The 21,976-nt window shown below is 46.5% G+C and overlaps 1 protein-coding gene across 1 annotated transcript in view; it reads left to right on the forward strand.

The window, feature by feature from the left end:
* Window positions 1–21,976, forward strand: part of STAB1 (stabilin 1) — a 490,754-nt gene that overhangs the window by 54,063 nt on the left and 414,715 nt on the right. The window contains exons 14-16 of the mRNA XM_088482458.1: window positions 2,585–2,698; window positions 16,583–16,636; window positions 18,151–18,231. Of these exons, the coding sequence (XP_088338584.1) occupies window positions 2,585–2,698; window positions 16,583–16,636; window positions 18,151–18,231 (249 nt within the window). The remainder of the gene's footprint in view (window positions 1–2,584; window positions 2,699–16,582; window positions 16,637–18,150; window positions 18,232–21,976) is intronic.

Here is a 21,976-nt window from a genome sequence, read left to right on the forward strand (position 1 = left end):
AGGCATTCTCTGTTTCGGGTGAACCATTGCTGTTGCTTTCCATGGATGCAGTGAAGGCTTTCGATAGATTCCACTGGGGGTATTTAACAGCGGTGCTACAATATTTTGGAATACGAAACAGAGCCTTATCCTCTATAATGACTCTATATTCCAAAGGTGTTCACTAATGGTTTGCTCTCCAATGGGTTTGCTATATCTAATTGTACCCGCCAAGGTTGCCCGCTGTCGAACTTAATATTCACACTAGCCATTGAACCTCTTGCTAAGACTATTCGGTCTACAGCAACAATTCAAGGCCCTGTTTTTGCGGAAGTACAAAATAAGACCTGCTTATTCGCAGATGATGTACTGTTGATCCTTACACACCCCATTTCTAGTTTATCATGCTTACATGCTGTACTAGAGAATTATTATCAGTATGTGTCATACTTCAAGCTGAACACGTCGAAAACTGAAGCCCTCCCAATTAATGTCCCACCCAATTTGATTACAACTCTTAAAGGTTCCTATTCATATGTCTGGAAATCTAGAAGTCTTAAATACCTTGGAATCCAGATCACCCCAAAAATATCTGATTCCATTGTATGTAATTACCTTCTGTGACCGGATGGCCTCTTGCCGACTCCTGATCACAGATTGGGGTTTCGATCCCCACTGGATCCTGGGGTATCAGGGATTCCTGCTTACCGTCAGTGACCACCTGTCACCACTCCACAAACTCTACCATCGGCGTTTGAAACTGCTCAGGCTCGAACCGCTCTGCTGCATATGCATCGACTAGCTGTGGCCACACCTCCTGTTTGGTGTCGGCTGTTCCCGCATGATCCCTCGCAATGGACCAGGCTCTGCACGGTAGCTGGCAGGAGGCCTGAGCTTCGAAGACGCTCAGCTCAACCAAGAACAGTAGGAGAACGGAATAGCGTTTGGCACAATTCTGTTGGTCGCAGGATTCAGATGCAATTGAATAGGCAAAGGTGTTTATTGCTCAAAGTCTTAAAGAAGACTCGTCGCTTCGGATTGAAGGGGAATATCAGCATACAACAGATGTTACAGCAGTTCTCCTCCACACAGGATATATGAGGATGTACACATACAGGGCTCACATTCCCTCTTTTTCTATCATTCTTACACACATCATTACAGGGGGGTAAATCCGCCCTGTGTTTCTCTTAACCAATCATGCCTTCTCACAAAATATATTTAACCACATCTTACATTTCAAAGGAGTTACCCAATTTCCTCCTTTCTAATCTACCACCTAAAAGCAGTTGCTTCCTAAATACACTGATTTAGCATACAGTATAGCTGTCTCCTAAAATGTATATACAACTTTTCACAGGAAATGGTGAATGACATTCATCTTTCCAAATACAAGAATCAATCAATCAGTTTGGCATTTCCAACCTTAACACAGGTTCTAGAAAGTGCCACAAAATAGGAGATTCTGAAAAACAACAACTGTCTGCTCTCCATACCCGCTGGGACATTTTACACCAAGGCACAAATAGACAATCCTTACTTTGCATTTCAAAGAAAAGGCTTGTCCAGTTTACCATATCACTTCCTAAGTGAGGATGTCTAAACAGCAATTTGTCTACCTTTTAATAAAAATACCTTATACCTTCCTCATAAGTTCATAGCAGAGATGCTGACATTCTGGCTGCCCCTTCCGGGAGGGGGCAGCCAGATCAGCAAATTCAGGGGGCGTGGTCGGCTGTTGTGGTCGGAACGGGGGCATGGCCACGTGTGTGCGCCATTTTGGCCCCGCCCCCGGCATTGTGAAGTAGGGGGCGGGGCCAAAATGATGCGATTCGGCATTCATCACGTCTCAGGCCCCCCCACTGCCGGGCATTCTCATGTAATCGTAGGGGGGGGGGCATTCATCCTCAGTGTCCAACCCTCTGGTTCGTTGGTTCGGTTGGAATGAATATTGGAGTCACAAACGTTCCTTGGTTAACTAAACTGAACTAGATAAATAAAATAATGCAATATATCCGAGACTTTATTGGCCGCAATTCCCAATTCATAGTAATGATATTACTATACAACTGGATATTATGTCAATTTCTTTTGTGTCCTTATATAGACTGAATATGTGATTAATTGTGTATTTGATTATTGTGTCAATGCTCTCTATTCCATTTATGGACCTATGGTCAATTCTGACCTAGAGATATGTTTGCAATGTATCCATTGTTTAATTTTATTTTGTTTTATTCCCCATTTATGTTTTTCTCTGTATGTCTTTCTGAAAATTAATAAAAACGTAATATTGTAAAAACAAAGCTTACTTGTTTGCAGCATATGAGTCTCCCATTGGTTGCCGGGAACTTACCCGCTACAATCATGATTGCCAAATTGCTTTGTCGGTGCTCACATTTCCAAAATTTGTCACCACTGGTTAAGGTGAATGTAGTTTTAGCATTATTACTAATAATAATAATAATAATAATAATAATAATTTAAAATAATATACTTGATTTAAGTTACTACTGTGCATTTCTCTCATTTGTTGTTTTTATAATTTATATGCTCAAATTCCAAAAAAGACACTGAAAATATAAACCTGTATTTGTATTTGCAGAACTGCGGCCTTCCTCCAATATTGAATAGTCATGGCTCCTTCACTGTATTTGTTCCAAGCAATAAAGCTATCGACTCATTAAGGGATGGAAGGTTAATCTATCTATTAACTGAGGTGAGTATTTAATCTGTGAACTAAAATGTCTTAGTATTGTATGACTGGTTAATGACTGTCTGATTACACCACTAATTATCATATATTATTCCTTTTCTTCCATACAAAAGTATCCTACAGTTCTAGTAAGCCTGGTGAATGACTTGTATGGCCAGAGGCAGAAGTTATGAAGATATCACTAATACCCCTTTTCTACTGCCAGCAATTACCCGGATTTTATGCTCGTGAGCGCGCAGCAACCCGGGTTATTTTGCTGTGTGAAAGGGCAGGGATGAAATAAGTCGAGTTGAGTGACCGGGCATTTCAACCCTGGTCACGAGCAGGGTTGAATGTGGGTTCAACCTGGCTTGTGTGAACGGGTAACCCGGGTCCCATTCTCTGCATAGGAAGAGCTGACACTTGGAGATGAGATTCCGGGCTTTGATATGGAGAATACCTCACTTCCAGTGTGTGGAACGCACCCGCCGGCAACTTCCAGTTGCGGTGGAATGCAAACCGGAAGTGCCGTGGCGTTTGCCGTGATTACAGTTTAGACAGTAGCAGAGTGTGATTTTGGCACTATATGGATGAATTTTATTTATTTTTTATGCAATCTATTTTTATTGAAAACAAAATCAGTAGCAGACACTTAAAAATGCATATACAATATACCATCATAGTAAACATATTCAACAAAATAAAATGATTACATAGAAATAAAGTAGATAGCACATTAACCATTATTCAGCCTGATTAAAATCCACACAAAACAAAAATACAAAATAAAAATCCTAGAAAAGATGAAAGAAAAAAGTAGGGATGGGGGAGGGCGATATGAGATTGTTACCATATCTATGAAAGTGACTTAGGAGGGGGAGAGTTGGAGTAGGCATTATGGGGGTCATTCAGACACGGTCGCAAGCACCAATGTGCTCGCAACCGGGTCGATGGGTAGCCCTGCGCACGCGCAGCTGCCGCACTGCACGTGCGCAAGCCCCGGAGCGAGAGAGAAACTCTCTCGCTCCGGAGCTCGCTACAAAAGGGGCGGCTGTCGATGTTGATCGACAGCTCGCCCTTTTTGTAGGCGGGCCGGGGGGTGGTTTCCAAAACGGTGGCGTTCCTTAAAGAACGCCTACCATTTTGTGGGCGGCCGCACTGACATCACCAGTGATGTCAGTGGGGAGCTTCCTTCTCCATCAGAGCAGAAAGCTCCCTGGGGCTTGCGAGTGCCCAGACCCAACCATAGGGTCTGGTTGCAAGCCCCGATGGTCGCGATGGTGATCACCATCACCCTGGTCGCTAGCTAAGCTGTGGGTGGTAACCCACAGCTTAGCTTGCGACCAGGAGGCCACACCAAAAAACAAGAAGCGCCCGCCCTCATTCAGAGAGAGCGATCGGTTCTTGCGACCGCCTCTGAATGAGGTCCTATATTCTGAGGACCCTTTAAACTCCAGCCAAACCAGGTGACCGTAAAGGCAGAGGATGTTAGTTTAGAGGAAGTTGTTAGGTCCTCCATAGTCATGTAATGGTCGATTCTCTGGAACCACATAGGGGGTCGCACAGGAGACCTCCAGAAACATGGGACAGTTGCTTGTGCCACATTCATTAAGTGCCGGAGTAAAGATTTCTTGTACTGAGAAATGGACATGTCCATTAAGTTAAACAGCCAAAATTCAGGCGTGTTGGGAAGCGGGAGACCAGTAATCTCCTAGATCTCACAGACACTCCGCCAGAAGCCAGCCAAAACCGGACAATGCCACCAAATATGTAGAGGAATGCCCGGCGCCTGACTGCACCTCCAGCAGAGATCAGAGAGACCTGGAAACATTTGGCGGAGAATATTGGGACATCTATACCATTGAGACAAAATTTTAGATTGTGTCTCAAGCACCTGTATTGAGGAAGAGGTGGCAAAGATATAACTAAATATTCGAGACCACTGGTCCTCCGTCAGCTCCTTGTTCAGGTCCCTATGCCATGCAGCAACATAAGCAGGCAGAGTACGGCTGTTGCTTTAATTATGAACCTTATCTGTGCTTGAAATATACTGCTACATTGTGCCCCATATACTGTGTATTGTTACTATATTCGAGAACATAGATTGATACAGTTTTATCACCTGTAGCCTTGAGTCTGAATAAACAAACTGACAGAGCAAGAAGACTGTTTTAGGTTTCCCGATCAATGCATCAGCCGGCTATTACAGCCGTGGCTGTTAGAGACTCTTCAGTGTGTTCACTATAGACAACAACAACCTGCTATTAATACATGATAGTGTCATCTCGGTCTCCCGGTTATTGTCACGGGCAATTGTAATTGCTGCGATCCTAAGAGATAACATGTTAGGAGGAAACTGTCCCTAGGGAATACTGTGTCAGGAGGAAATTATTCTTCCAATATATGTAATAGAAACATAAGCAGTGGTACACAATATACCACACGCAGCATATGGTCACATTTCATGTTCTCTGGTCTACATCAAAATCATGTTGTGGATATAAAGTCTTTCCATAATATATCTGGCTTTAGATATTATAAATAAAGACAAGTACACTGTATGGGTACAATATACTGTATATAAACAGTGTATTTAATGATTGGAATAATTTCAGTTAAAGGGGTCTATTTACTAAGCAGTGTTAGGAGACAGAGTGAAAATGATAAGAAAGTGATAAGGTGCCAGCCAATCAGCTCCCAACTGTCATCTCACAGGCTGTGTTTGAAAAATGACAGGAGCTGATTGGCTGGCACCTTATCACTTTTCACTCTGTCTCCTAACACTGTTTAGTAAATAGACCCCAAAGTCTGATAAATCAATATCAGCACAGCCTCAACTACATAATATAAGCAATATAGCTATCCTATTGAAGGAGGTAAACGGGTTCATAATAATTAGACAGCAGCCGTAAGAGTTTAATAATTACTTTAATACACTATCTCTTTACTGCTACACATCTATATATTTTAATACTTCACCAACATTTTGAAATTATACAATATTTTAATAGATAACAATAAAAGTATAAGTTTTAATATATTTTTTGGTTCAGAGTGCACCCTACTAGATGCTTTCTTTTGTCTTCTTCTTTGAAATTATTTGGTCTAAGACTTATAGCATCTAGGTAGCACCATATATCCATATCCACACTATAACAATAAAATATCTGGAAATGTGATAAAATATTAGGCTATAGAACCATTAGTCATTGGATAATCAATATTATAGGTTCCTCTAATACTGGTGTGGGACTGTATCAATGTAAATTACACATAAGCAGGCAGAGTATCCGTGAGGCCCTCTAGACAGAATTGATACAAAATGGATATTAAATGTCTAGGTGGCATTTGGGAGAGACACAATCACTCAAATGAAATTGGATCCCACCAATACTTACGGGTCGGCATCGAGGAGACATAATGCCTGAATTGAAGGTAGACCCAAAATGAGTTAGACGGAAGACCAAATGCATCCTGAAGATCTATAAAAGATCACAGTTTCCCAAATATGAAATACCTGCAGTAGACCAAGAAGAAAGTGAATTAGGTGACAGCCCAGGTGGAAAATCAGGAATATTTAACAAAGGAGTTAGTAACGAAACACCGGGATTAAAAGAGGGGAGGCGCCTAAATTTTGTCCAGTATTTAAGAGTAGGGTCCATTGTGGGATGATGGAAACAAGGAATTTTTTTAAGCTATGGAATGGCTGTGGTGGGAATCTTAGCAGAATGGCCCTCAATAAGGCTTTGCTTATTTATAGCACAATCTTATATTAACTTGGTTTGGTCCACTAGCCCAATTAGCTGGGGGTGGGGTTAGCAATTAAGCATGAGGGGTATATAGGGAGACTCGGTACACTATGTAGGATGGGTCTATCTTGGTGGCTTTGGGATTCTGTCCTGATGAAGGTTACGTTTGGTAACCGAAAGTCGACTTGTGACATTGTTATTATGCAATAAGGCATAAATACATCTTTGAAAAGTCCCTGGTGAGTGCACCTTATTTACTGATTGGATATATATTGCTCAATTTTTGCTGGTTGAGCACCCCATTTGTACTATACTTTATACACTACCCAAAGTCCACAAAAGTTTGGTTGACCCGCCAGGTCGACCAATTATTTCTGCAAGAGGCTCAGTGTTGCAGCTACTGGCTGTGTTCATAGATAGTTTTCTGCAATCCTATGTCCGTGGGAGTTATTTAGTTTTTGGACAAAATTCCTGCGCTTGGTGCAATCCCGGATTCCATGTGGCTTGTTACAATGGACGTCAATTCCCTCTACAGTCATACTGCATGAGGGAGGTATTGAGGTTATATGCAATGTGTTGATTGAGGGTTCCCATTGTGGTCCACACATTGACTTCTTGCTTGAGCTGACAAGATTGGTCCTCATGAAAAATCATTTTATGTACAATAATGAGTTTTATATGCAACGTGCAGGGATGGCAATGGGGTCCAATCTTGCTCCAGCATATTCAAATCGATATATGCAACAATATGAGAATACGATTTTGCTCCCAAAATTTGCAAACCAAATTTTTTTTTATGGTCGATTTATAGACTAAATTTTTTTTTATTTGCAGTGGCACAGAGTCAGAATTCAGATATATGATTAATTATCTCAATACATTTGACAGCCCAATATGTTTTTCATACCAGATTGATAAAACATCAATTAATTTTTTTGGATGTGACTATTTATTGGGAAGATCACCGACTGACTTCGAAACTATATAGTAAGGATACTGATCATAACACTTTACTTCAAGCTAGGAGTCACCACCCAAACAATCTGAAGGAGAGTTTTCCCATATCACAATTTCTGTGAGTATTAAGGAACAACACGTCACTTTTGACAGCTGAGACTCAAATTGTTGAAATGAGCCAACATTTTCAAGATAGAGGATATACCAACTCCACAATACAGAGATGTCTTTTAAAAGCGAGACAGAGGCACTCACAGTTGGTAGTTAGACCGAAACACAATTGGATCCAAGGAGAAGCATTGCAACATCTATTATTGATGTGGCTTCTCATGATGCTAGAAAATCATACAACAAATTCTGGCCTATAATAACTTCAGATCCAGTATTTAAAGGCATCAGTCCACGACCTCCGATGTGCTCATACCGTCGTGGTGCCAACTTAAAACAGCTTCTGATGAGACCTAAGTCGACACAGAGTTCTTGGCTGCCATCTCGCAAAACTGGATGTTACAGGTGTGCGGACAGCACAACCTGTTGTTCTATGTTGGTGGGAACACATTTCACATATCCCCACAATGGTAAAAAAATTAAAATTCATCATAAATTGCATTGTACCTCTGACCATGTAATTTATTTGATCATTTGCCCGTGATCATTATTATGTGGGGATGACAACCCCTCGTCCATTCTGAGTGCACTATTGAATAACGATTTGGATAAACTGGTGGCCCAGCATTTTGCCAGTGAGAGACACTCGGTATCAAGTCTGATGTGTATGTTAATTGATCAAGTTTCAATCCTTCTCCATAGTGGTGATCGCACAGCGCGAGTCTATGTGGATTTTCGAATTGGATACAGTAGCCCCAAGGGGAATCGGGATGATTTACCACCGGCCGCATGGCCGGCGGTCGAAATCCCGGCAGCGGCAGCCCGACAGAGGGGGGAAATCCCGATCGTCCTAAAGGTAAGTATTGACTAATCTAATTGTACCCCCTAACCCTAACCCTTCTTTAGGGTGCCTAACCCTAACCTCCCCCCCACTGCCTAACCCTAATCCCCCCTCTAAGTGCCTAAACCTAACCCCTCCTTCCCCACCACCTAAACCTTAGTCCCCCGGGGGGGTGCCTAACCCTAAACCTCCATCCCCCTAGCCTAACAATAATTTCCCCGGGCAGTCCGCGTCAGCGCCCATCATCCCTTCGATCGGGATGCCGGGCGCCGGTCTCCCGGCGTAGGTAAATTGACAGGCGTCGGGATTTCGACGCCTGTCATTTAACCCTTGCCGGGATTAAGCAGTTGGGAAGCAGGCGGTTGGCATTGCGTCCGCCGGCTTCCCGACTTCTACCCCCCCAAGGGGCTTGAATGAATCTAATCCATATAACGTCTTTCTGCGGTGAAGATCAAATTGGGCTCGTTGATACAGTATCATTTTATGGATGCACTATTGTGACATAATGTCTATGGATTCAAATTTAAATTTTTAAGTTTATTTTTCTATTATTATTATTTTTCATTACTATTAATATTTTTGTTTTTTCACATCTGTATGCATGTATGTTTTTTACATTTAACAACAGTTGTCTACCAATAATGGCTTCAGCATATTCTACATTACTCTTTTTGATGAGTCCTGGTGTTGCATATATGAGGAATAACATTAATATGGTTATATATTTTTTTGATGTCAATCAAATTATCAATATGAGATACACTAGGAATGTACATTCCTGATTTACAATATGTTGCTGTACCTTTCCCTGTCAGACCAGTTGGTCTGAATGCTCTGATCCAGCATAATTGGTGTTGTGATTTATGGATGTCTCTTATGTACGAGACATAATTACCAACAAGTAGCGCCTGCTGTAGGATAATTGTGTGATACATGTTACCTGGCAACGGCCACAGGCTGAGTCGTTACAAGATCTTTGGCTGCGTGGTTGCCTTGGAGATGCTGGGCTGTCTAAATTATGAAAATATGAGATATGGTAAGAACTTACCCTTGTTATCTCTATTTCTACGAAGTCCATAGGGTTCCACAGGATACCTTGGGGTATAGGTGTGACGTCAGTCGCAGGGCACCAAAGAGTTAAGCTTTCAGCCTCCCAGGATGCACTAGGTCCCCCTCCTATACCCCGCCCCCGGGCCAAGGCACCTCAGTTAGTTACCAAGCCATAGGCCGGAGGAGGAGAAGGAAGAGAGAGAACAAAGATCTGGACACATACAAGAATCACATTCTCACCAGAGGGAGACGGAAAACCGGTGACCAGAGCAAAGCCCATCTGCAGCACAGGTGCGACAGGGCGGGAGTCCTGTGGAATCCTATGGACTTCGTAGAAATAGAGATAACAAGGGTAAGTTCTTACCATATCTCATATTTTCTACTTCAGGGTCCATAGGGTATCCACAGGATACCTTGGGGATGTCCCAAAGCAGTATCCTTTAAGGGTGGGGACGCTCCTGTGCAGAAAGGAGAATCCGCCGCCCGAAGGAAGCATCCTGAGAGGCGAAGGTGTCAAACCTGTAATACCTCACGAAGGTATGGACAGAAGACCACGTAGCAGCCTTGCAGATCTGAACTGCCGAGGCACCACGTCGAGCTGCCCACGAAGGACCCACAGACCTAGTGGAATGAGCCTTCAGAGAAGGAGGGACCGGTAGGCCTTCATGAAGATAAGCTTCAGAAATAGCCATACGGATCCAGGCTGCCAAAGTTTGCTTTGAAGCAGGCCAACCCTTTTTACGGAAGCCAAAGAGGACAAACAAAGCGTCCGACTTCCTAAACGAAGAAGTGCGGTCAACATAAGTCCTTAAGGCCCGCACAACATCCAAAGAGGCCTCACCCACGGAAAGACCCGGTGAGTTAAAGGCCGGAACAACTATTTCCTCGTTAATATGAAACTGGGAAACAACTTTGGGAAGAAACTCGGGCCGAGTGCGGAGCACTGCCCTGTTCCCATAAAAAACCAAGAAAGGGGGTCTACAAGAAAGAGCCCCTAACTCAGAAACACGTCTGGCCGAAGCAATGGCCAGAAGGAAAACAGTCTTAGCTGTTAGCCATTTAAGATCCACTGAGCCCAGTGGTTCAAACGGCGGTCCTTGGAGAGCCCTCAGGACCACAGCCAAATCCCAAGGCGCCACAGGTGGAACAAAGGGCGGCTGAATGCGGAGAACACCCTGCATAAAGGTGCGCACATCCGGGATTGTAGCAATCCTACAATGAAACCAGACAGATAGGGCCGAAACCTGTACCTTCAAAGAAGCAAGGCGAAGCCCATGATCTAGTCCCGCTTGCAGGAAGGCGAGAATCCGAGACAGACGAAACTCCCGCGGTGCATAACCTCTCGGTCGACACCACTGGAAGAACGTATGCCACACGCGATGGTATATCCTCGCGGAAGACGGTTTCCGAGCTCGCAACATGGTACGCACCACAGAGCTGGAAAACCCCCGGGACCTCAGCATGGCCGTCTCAACAGCCACGCCGTCAAAGACAGCCGAGTCAGGTCCGGGTGAAGGCAAGGACCCTGAGACAGAAGGTCCGGTCGTAGCGGCAACCGCAGAGGAATGTCCACGGACAGACCCTGAAGGTCTGAGAACCAGTGCCGTCTGGGCCACGCGGGAGCTATCAACAGGAGCGTCCCTCCTTCCTGTTTGAATTTCCGGATTACCCGTGGAAGAAGGGAGACCGGAGGGAACAGGTATGCGAACCGGAACGTCCACCGGACGGACAGAGCATCCACCAGAGACGCCCCTTCGTCTCTTGTGCGAGACCCGTACACCGGCAACTTGTTGTTGTGCCGGGACGCCATGAGGTCGATTTCTGGAAGACCCCACCTGTCCACCAGTAGTTGAAAAACGTCCGGGTGCAGGGACCATTCCCCCGGATGAACGTCCTGGCGACTTAGAAAGTCCGCCTCCCAATTGAGCACTCCCGGGATGAAGACCGCTGATATGGCCGGAAGATTGCGCTCCGCCCAAACCAGGATCCGAGAGACCTCTACGAGAGCCGCCCGACTGCGAGTTCCTCCTTGCCTGTTTATGTAGGCCACGGTGGTAGCGTTGTCTGACTGGACCTGCACCGGGCGACCCTGGAGAAACCGCTGTGCCTGCTGGAGAGCATTGAAGACCGCACGGAGTTCCAAGATATTTATTGGAAGCTCCGCTTCTGTCGGCGTCCACCTGCCCTGGAACAAGTGTGGACCCGAAACTGCTCCCCAGCCCCGAAGACTGGCGTCCGTTGTCAACAGGACCCAATTTGGAACCCAGAACGGACGTCCCTTGTTGAGGTGGGTCGTCTGTAACCACCACGTAAGGGACAGGCGAACCTCCTGGGTGAGCACAATCGTCTGGGACTTCAGAGACTGAGTCAGTCCGTTCCACTTGGACAGGATCAGGTGCTGCAGAGGTCTGGAGTGAAACTGGGCGTATTCCACCATGTCGAACACCGACACCATGGAGCCCAGTAACCTCAACGCCGAGTGTAAGGACACCCGGCGGCTGTGCAGACAACTGCGCACCCTTGACTGTAAAGCAGAGATCTTGTCCTCCGTCACGAAGATCCTTTGCTGTCCCGAGTCCAATAAGGCTCCAAGATGCAGAATCCTCCGAGACGGGATTAGAGTGGACTTCTGCCAGTTGATTAGCCAGCCGTGCCGTTGCAGCAGTGCAATGGTCAGGTCCAAGTGGCGTAACAGGAGCTCTGGAGATCCTGCCACCAATAACAGGTCGTCCAAATATGGCAACATGCGGACTCCCTGCAGCCGCAGAGAAGCCGCCATGACCGCCATCACCTTGGTGAAAACACGTGGTGCTGTTGCCAGGCCAAAAGGTAACGCCCGAAACTGGAAGTGGTCGCTGCTGATTGCGAACCTGAGGAACTGTTGATGGCGCCAAAGAATAGGGACATGCAGGTAAGCGTCCTGTATGTCCAATGACACCAAGTAGTCCCCAGGTTCCAGCGCCAGAATGATGGACCGTAGGGTCTCCATCCGAAACTTCGGGACCCGCAAAGACTTGTTGAGTGCTTTGAGGTTGAGAATCGGACGATATGACCCATTGGGTTTCTGTACCAAAAATAGATTTGAATAGAAACCCTGGCCCCTCTGGGAGAATGGAACCGCCACTATAACTCCAGCCTGGAGCATAGTGTGCAATACCTTCCGCAGCTCCGTAGCCTTGTTCCGGTCTGATGGGAGACCCGTGGTGAAGAAGCGAGCCGGGGGTCTGTGCCGGAAGGAGAGGGCGTATCCGTGAGAAACCACCTCCAGAACCCAAGTGTCTGTCGTAGTGGTCGACCAACACTGGGCGAACTGTAGCAGGCGGCCTCCCACCCTGGGATCCCCCAAAGGGAGGCCCGGACCGTCAGGCCGCAGGCTTGTCATCTGGCTTGGGGGCCGGACGTCTGGTACTCCATGCCTGCTTCCGGGGCTTGACCGATTTCTTAGGGCCAGCCTGTCGAGGAAACGACTGTGGTTTGGGCCTGCCCTGGGCCCTAGATGACCGAAAGGACGATGGTCCCGAACCAGAAGGAGCAGCGGCCGACGGGAGACAGGCAGATTTGGCTGCCGCCAGCGTGGCCACAATCTTATCCAGATCCGGACCGAAGAGAACTTCTCCGGTAAACGGCAACGCTTCCAGACCTTTCTTGGAATCTGCGTCCGCCTTCCAGGATCGCAGCCACAAGGTGCGACGAGCAGCTACCGCTGCTGAAGAAATTCTAGACACCAGAGTACTAATGTCTAGAGCCGCCTCGTTGATTTAGGTGGCCGAATCACGGAGATTGCCAATCAACTCCGCCTGATCGGCCGGACAGTCGGATTCAAAAGAAGCCTCTAATGAATCCGCCCAGCGCTCCATCGCTCTGGCAACCCAGCAAATGGCCATAGCCGGCCGTGCTGCCCCCCCTGCAAGGGAATAAGCGGACTTCAGGCAGATTTCTACCTTGCGGTCCGTAGCATCCTTAAGGGAGGACATGGATGGCATCGGCAATGTGGCACTACGGACAAGACGGGTCACGTGAGAATCCACCTGTGGAGGGGATTCCCACTTCGCAAAATAATTATCCGCGAACGGATAAGCCACCGCCAGGCGTCTCTGCGGCTGGTATCTTTTGCCAGGTTGTTTCCACGCCTCCTCTAAATGGTCCACCAACTGACCCGAAAGAGGAAAGACTGTGGCATCGCCCTTCACATCTTTGAAAAAGGCATACTTAGATTTAGCCGCTGGGGGAACTTCGTCCTCAATCACCAAGGCTGTGCGGACCGCCCGAATAAGTCCAGGAATATATACTTTGGACTTAGCATCAGCGTCCTTAGTATGGAGAGGTTCCTGATCGTAAGGATCTAGAATCTCCCCATCATCAGACGTCCCTTCGTCATCCTCATAAGGAGCGGACAGAGACGCCACCGGCCTTTTATGAGACCGCATCACAGACTCCTCTTGCAACACATCCGACAAGTGCTGTACAGAACTCGTCAGGGAGTTAACCCACGCTGGCTCCTGAGAACCCGGGAGCGGGGAAATAGGGAGACTGTGGGGTACCACCAATTGTCGTGGGAACCCCTGCATGGGTGACGACACCACAGACTGCTGGGACAAACCCATCGGAGTAAACGCGGGCTGTGGAGCTAACTGGCCCACTAAAGCTGTTAACGCCTGAGCGAAACAAGCCCAGGGCGGCTCCTGTACCGGTGCTGTAACCGTAATAGGCCGCGCCATGGACAAACACTGCCGGCAAAGGCCCTCCGCGCTACCCTCCCCCTCCGCTAACGGTACTTTGCACGTGGTACACTGTAGCCGGAGGGGAAAATCACTTTCAGACATGATGGCACCACGTATGTGACCTCTCTCACCAATTAAGTATTAAATAGGCGAGAGACCACCCTGCAGCACCGCACCGCAAGGGCTTTAGCAGAAAGAACAGGGACAGTAATAAAGCTGACAGTTTAGATGAAGAAAAGATTACAGGCAGCAGCGCTAGCACAGTCACATACAATGCAGAGAAATAACAATTCCTGCACTAACAGCGCTGATCACTCAACTACACAGACACAGGGCCTGGTAGGACACAGCGCTGCATACACAGACCTGACCACAGCGGAGGAGAGGTATGCGGGGGGACCCAGACCACGATGCTTCCGTCCAGCGCTTCCAGCAGCGTTCACCATGCGTTCTGGAGAAGATGGCCGCCGAGGAGCAGAGAGGAGGCTGGCCTGGGGGAGGAGCGCTGCCACAGGACCAGTCGGCAGCATGCAGAGAGAGCTGTGTGCAGCGGGGGAGGCGCCGGCTGTGAGACAGGGAAGGCGCGCTCCCCTGGCATGCATTTAACCCCTGGGACGCCGCAGCGCTACCGCTCTGCTGCGGTCCGCTGTCCCAGGGGGTAGTGGAAGCGCAGGTTGGTCGCCTGGCTCCACGCTGCAGCCAGTCCCCAGGGAGCCCCCTGCCTGGGGACTTAGGACCATGTGATCAGCGGGGACCCACCGCGGGACCCCGCTGCTTACCTCTGTCCCCCTTGAATCCGGCCATGGTCCGGAGCATCTGGGGTCACCGCTAGCTGTGACCCCAGACGCCCACCAGCATCCCCGGATCAGTACCGGCGTTCTGGTACCGGCGGGGTGTAGGGAAGACAGCATGGACGTCAGGACTGACTGTCCATGCTGTACATCCAGTTGTGCAGCCACAGCTGCATGAAGAATAAGCTTCAGGGGCTCTTCTAGCCCCCACTCCAACAGGTGCACCCGACTCCGGCCGGGCACCAAACTAAACTGAGGTGCCTTGGCCCGGGGGCGGGGTATAGGAGGGGGACCTAGTGCATCCTGGGAGGCTGAAAGCTTAACTCTTTGGTGCCCTGCGACTGACGTCACACCTATACCCCAAGGTATCCTGTGGATACCCTATGGACCCTGAAGTAGAAATAACAAATTTCATGAAGGTATGACCCTTCGATAAATATATAGAGAGCGCTGTACAGCTGACAAAGATAATGATTGATAATAAAGTTATTAAAAATGAAAATTCATAAATGATGGTATATTACCCAATAAAAAACATAACACATAATGACAAATAAATGATAAGACACAATAAAAAATTATACAATATTCCAATCGATCAGACAAAAGTACTAATATAAAAATATATTGCACTTCATATAGAAATCATTCATTCTCAGATATCCCTTTTATCAGAGAATAATGTTAGTAGAAAGCATGCGTTTTCATATTAGTATATTCCTTGTATATGATTTGAGGAAAGTTCCTTAAATGCTTTGTTAGTAGGACTAGTAGCAACCAATCAGCCAAAAAAAAATATATATATATAGGATACTCACTTACATCACCTTGATGATGGGTAGATGTAAATCCCCTTTATTAGAATAAATATTTTCTTCAAGTGGATATCCACTATGATAAGTCCTCTCTTGATAAAACACCCCTGTTGTATGTGTATATATATTAAATCCAGCCACCAAAGGAACGGTATACTGTGTCCTTACTCCAGACTCTAAATATAGATGATGCATTTCATACACCTTGATTAAGGAACGTGTGTCCCGAAACGTTGCATCATGTATTGATTGCAATACACTTTTTGTATTTTCTCTACAAGTCCCTGAGTGCCACTGTCTGTTTTCAAGCTGCTTTTATGAGAGCTTTTATGATCACTGGGGCCACAGTTAGGTGTTCATGTTTTATAGTTAATAAAATGTTACAGAGAAAAACAAAACTAATATAATTTGAAACATAGAACTAGAAGGAACACAATAAAGGAATAATTAAAATTTGCTTCCATACATACATACTTTAGGAGTTATGTGTTAATTTGTATCCATTGTAATTTAGTGATGTCATTTAAAGATGTAGAAAAAGGATTAGCGTAGGATTTAACATACTGTAATGACAAAATAAAAATGACAATCTGAAAAAAAATATAATAGTTTGAAATCTCTTGTTTTTCTGGGGAAACAAAACTCGCAGCCATGTTTGATCATGTCAAATTTGATGTTTTAAATTGTGTTTTCACTCATTTCCAATTGTTTTTTATTTTTTATTAAAAATCACAGAAAATAATGTAGTATTTAAATACAGCATTTGTTTTGACATAATAGTGTTATTTTTTGCCCTGCTTGTGTTTATTTTGTATATTAATAAACATTAACCCATGTGTGTAAATTAATAAATACAATATTTTATTAAACTTTTAGGCTAAACACAAACTTTTGGAACTGGTTACGTATCATATCTCATCCATAGCTGCTGTAAGTATATGTGTTTTATATTTCCATAATTCTAGCTTTATGATTTGCAGTAACATTAATGCAACATTTTGACCTCGCAGGATAGGAGTGATTCAGCTTAGGATGGAATTGCAAAGCTGCTGGCAAGCAGTTTTGCAATTCCGTCCTTGCAGATATGGTAATGCAGCAGGAGGCATCACGCCTCCTACTGCATTACTTATCCGAGCTGCGTTGTAGAAGGCAGCATTGGATAATCTGCAGGAACTTCGGAGACCAGGAAATCTCTGTCAGCCGACGGAGATCCTGGCCTCTTCCCTCGTACCCAACGGGGGTAACACACCCCAGTTTTGGGAAACAGAGGTCATCGGCGCCCCCTCCCATCCACAAACGGTAGCAGACTGACGGTCTGCTGCCGATCTGCGTGCAATCACGCAGGACCCCTACTACACATGTGAAGTATGGGTCGGCCACCTGTGCAGATTCCCAATCATTGGGAATCTGCGTTCAGCAGTGCACATACATGCACTGTTGAATCAGGGCCTGAGTTAACTAGTTTTAATGCATCAAACACTATGTAGCAATTATCGGGTTCTAGACTTGATAAGAAATTACAGTTATCGCCACTAGTCATGGCAATAAGAACTTAACATTCGCCTGAATGCATCAAAAAACACATGCAGGGACAGGGGCTCCAGAAGCAGCCCACCCCTATGATGAAATGATTGCGTTAATGGTCATTTTGCTTCTGTTTTGTGCCTTCGCAGCACTACTGTGACTATCTGCTGACCATGCATGTGCGGCAGCCATTGCCGGGAGGGTTCTGGAGAAACCCTCTCCAGGTAATTTTTTCATTGGATGTTGGGCCCAAATTAAAAGCGTTCCGAAGCTTGGTAAATCTGGCAGCATTGCAGCCCCCATAGAAACCTATGTGGGCTGCGACTGCTGTCGGAAATGGAGGGACCACAGCAGATATGTGAGATACTGTAGACCTTAAGAGAGTAGAGCTTCAGACCTTCCAGTATAACCCATACCATTAGGTACAAAGTGCTCTGCTCCTGGACTTCTTTCTTAATTTATGACCGTAGCCACCTGTGTTAAAACACCCTTCTCATCAATTCAACACAGGTGACTGCAATCATAAATTAGGTGGGAAGTCCAGGAGCAGAGCAATTTGTACCTGATGGAAGGGGTCATGTTGGAGGGTAGGTAGCTTAGCTTTTAGGTATGAAAGATAACAGGCTGACTTGTTGACATAATAAGGCCTCAGAGAAGTTATTGCTTTATACTGTATACTCTGAGAAGCATATTTATAATGGTTTGAAAGCGTGCGGTGCACACAGTCCCCTGGGTCCATGTGGTCCCACGCACTGCCTGTACACGGGCCCCCTCCTCGCTTAAAGCGCCTTTGTGTATATTTCAGAACAAAACAGCATAGACCTCTGAAATATAACTTGCCATTCTCCAGATAAAGAGTGATATGGAGAAGCTCGATCTCAGAATGTTAAATGACTTATTCTTGTATGTCTTTTTATTAGGTTCATTTAGACAGACTTATTACAATGCCACATATTCTCACTACATCAAATGAGATTATTAAAATCAATGTGAAAGAAGACGTAAGTACCCATATGGTTATCTTCACTTGTTTCTTACTTTTCTCAGTATATTTCCCAGTTACTCTAGATACAAACTGCAGAAATTGGTAGTTACATTTGTAGAATTCTAGTGGGAATCACAGGACTTTATGTTCCATTAATTATACGGTGCATGACTTGCTATGATATGGTTGCTGTCTGATGCAAGATAGCTTACTAATGTGTCTAATTAATATGAACTGAAGCAATATGTTGAAACTGTGAGTGAAAAAAAGGAAAAAACATATACAGTGTTTATTGTACAAGTACCTGTCCCAGTAAAGGTTTAGATCACCCTCATCCGATGAGAATAATATTTGATGTCACAGTGAAGATTTTTCTTATTGTGCCTCTGTTTCTTCAGTGCTGGGCAATAAAAGGTAAGAATAATAAGAAAATAGTGTACACTGGGCCTGATTCAGACCCGTTCGCAAGCCTAATGCGCTCGCAAGTGGGTCGATGGCCGGGCAGTGCGCACGCGCGTGCGAGAAATCATTTGCTCTGGTGCTCGCATCCAAAAGGGGCGGTTGTCGATGTTGATCGACAGCTCGCCCCGTTTGGTAGGTATGTCAGGGGGGGTGGCTGGCCAAACGGAGGCGTTCCTGAAGGAACGTCTGCCATTCGGGGGCAGCCCCACTGACATCACGAGTGATGTCAGTGGTGAGCTTCCGGCTCTATTAGAGCCGGAAGCTCACTGGGGCTTGCGACAGACGAGACCCTACCACAATGGTCTCGTCGCAAGCCCAATGGTCGCGACCATCATCTGGCCGCTCTCTAAAGCTGTGGGCGGTCACCCACAGCTTAGCGAGCGGCCAGGAGGCCGAACAATAAAAAACATGCGGCAGCCCTGATTCAGAGCGAGCACTCGCTTTTTGCGAGTGGCTCTAAATCAGGCCCACTGTGTGCAGGGCTGACACCAACATTGTGTGAACCTAGCCAGTACCAAAGGGGATGTAGTTAATAACCCGGTGGAAGAGATGCCGGCGGTCGATATACCGCCACCGGACAAACTGCAGACACCGCTATCTCTGCACAAATTAGGATACCGGGGTCGGAATCCTGACAGCCGGCATCCCAATCGAAAGAGACCAGAGGCAGGTGAGTATGAGCTGCGGCGGGGAGGGGGGTTGGGTATAGGCACTACCCCAGGAGTTTTAGGGTTAGGCACCACCAAGGGAGGGTTAGGGTGGGAAGGTTAAGATATCCACCTTCCTGCATCGGGATCTCCTCCTGTCGGGCTTCTGCAGTCAAGATTTGAACCCGCCGGTATTTCAATCCCATTCCTACCAAAGGTTAGGAGACATCTAAAATACTGAGGGGGAGATGTATCAAACTTTTGAAACAGATAAAGTGGAGAAGTTCTCCATAGCAACTAATTAGTAGGGGTGAGCGGGTTCGGATTTCTGAAATCCGAACCCCCCCGAGCCCCCCCGATCCGAGTCCGATCCGAGTCAGGCTCGACTTTTCCCGCCTGACTCGGATCTGAAATCGAGGCAAAACGTCATCATCCCGCCTTCCGAGTCTCGCGGGTTTTGGATCCTATATAAGGTACCCGCGTCGGCGCCATTTTCTCACTCGGCTGTGGACAGTGAAGAGGGAGGGTGGGAGTTAGTGCTGTGTAGTGTAGTGTAGTGTAGTGCTGCTGTTGTCCACTACTTCAAAGTCCATAGGGGCTGGCTGTGTTGTGCTGTGCTGCTGTTGTTAATAGGGGCTGTGTCCACTACTTCAAAGTCCATAGGGGCTGGCTGGACACTGTGTTGTGCAGTCAGTTCTCCATAGGGGCTGTGTCCACTCCAAAGTCCTGTGCAGTGTCCCAGTCCTAAAGGGGTGCTGTAGTGTTGTCCAGGGGGTGCTCTGTCCATCAGGGGTGCTCCCCCCAAGTGCTAAAAAAATAATATATTTTCTGTGTTTGTGAATTGTGTGCGCAGTAGCCGCACGTGCATCAACAATGTAGTGCCAAGCGTGCGCCTGTGTCATAAGTAAAGGGCCGGCTGGCTTGACCGTTAAAGGGTGCTGTAACCCCCGAAAGTACACTCCAGTCCAAACCAAAAAAAAATTATTTTCTGTGTTTGTGAATTGTGTGCGCAGTAGCCGCACGTGCATCAACAAAGTAGTGCCAAGCGTGCGCCTGTGTCATAAGTAAAGGGCCGGCTGGCTTGACCGTTAAGGGTGCTGTAACCCCCGAAAGTACACTCCAGTCCAAACCAAAAAAAAAATTATTTTCTGTGTTTGTGAATTGTGTGCGCAGTAGCCGCACGTGCATCAACAAAGTAGTGCCAAGCGTGCGCCTGTGTCATAAGTAAAGGGCCGGCTGGCTTGACCGTTAAGGGTGCTGTAACCCCCGAAAGTACACTCCAGTCCAAACCAAAAAAAAAATTATTTTCTGTGTTTGTGAATTGTGTGCGCAGTAGCCGCACGTGCATCAACAAAGTAGTGCCAAGCGTGCGCCTGTGTCATAAGTAAAGGGCCGGCTGGCTTGACCGTTAAGGGTGCTGTAACCCCCGAAAGTACACTCCAGTCCAAACCAAAAAAAAAATTATTTTCTGTGTTTGTGAATTGTGTGCGCAGTAGCCGCACGTGCATCAACAAAGTAGTGCCAAACGTGCGCCTGTGTCATAAGTAAAGGGCCGGCTGGCTTGACCGTTAAGGGTGCTGTAACCCCCGAAAGTACACTCCAGTCCAAACCTAAAAAAAAATTATTTTCTGTGTTTGTGAATTGTGTGCGCAGTAGCCGCACGTGCATCAACAAAGTAGTGCCAAGCGTGCGCCTGTGTCATAAGTAAAGGGCCGGCTGGCTTGACCGTTAAAGGGTGCTGTAACCCCCGAAAGTACACTCCAGTCCAAACCAAAAAAAAAATTATTTTCTGTGTTTGTGAATTGTGTGCGCAGTAGCCGCACGTGCATCAACAAAGTAGTGCCAAGCGTGCGCCTGTGTCATAAGTAAAGGGCCGGCTGGCTTGACCGTTAAGGGTGCTGTAACCCCCGAAAGTACACTCCAGTCCAAACCTAAAAAAAAATTATTTTCTGTGTTTGTGAATTGTGTGCGCAGTAGCCGCACGTGCATCAACAAAGTAGTGCCAAGCGTGCGCCTGTGTCATAAGTAAAGGGCCGGCTGGCTTGACCGTTAAAGGGTGCTGTAACCCCCGAAAGTACACTCCAGTCCAAACCAAAAAAAAATAATTTTCTGTGTTTGTGAATTGTGTGCGCAGTAGCCGCACGTGCATCAACAAAGTAGTGCCAAGCGTGCGCCTGTGTCATAAGTAAAGGGCCGGCTGGCTTGACCGTTAAAGGGTGCTGTAACCCCCGAAAGTACACTCCAGTCCAAACCAAAAAAAAATTATTTTCTGTGTTTGTGAATTGTGTGCGCAGTAGCCGCACGTGCATCAACAAAGTAGTGCCAAGCGTGCACCTGTGTCATAAGTAAAGGGCCGGCTGGCTTGACCGTTAAGGGTGCTGTAACCCCCGAAAGTACACTCCAGTCCAAACCAAAAAAAAAATTATTTTCTGTGTTTGTGAATTGTGTGCGCAGTAGCCGCACGTGCATCAACAAAGTAGTGCCAAGCGTGCGCCTGTGTCATAAGTAAAGGGCCGGCTGGCTTGACCGTTAAGGGTGCTGTAACCCCCGAAAGTACACTCCAGTCCAAACCAAAAAAAAATTATTTTCTGTGTTTGTGAATTGTGTGCGCAGTAGCCGCACGTGCATCAACAAAGTAGTGCCAAGCGTGCG

This window comes from Taudactylus pleione, unplaced genomic scaffold (genome assembly GCF_031769625.1).
Source record: "Taudactylus pleione unplaced genomic scaffold, aTauple2 ptg000289l, whole genome shotgun sequence".
NCBI lineage: Eukaryota > Metazoa > Chordata > Amphibia > Anura > Myobatrachidae > Taudactylus > Taudactylus pleione.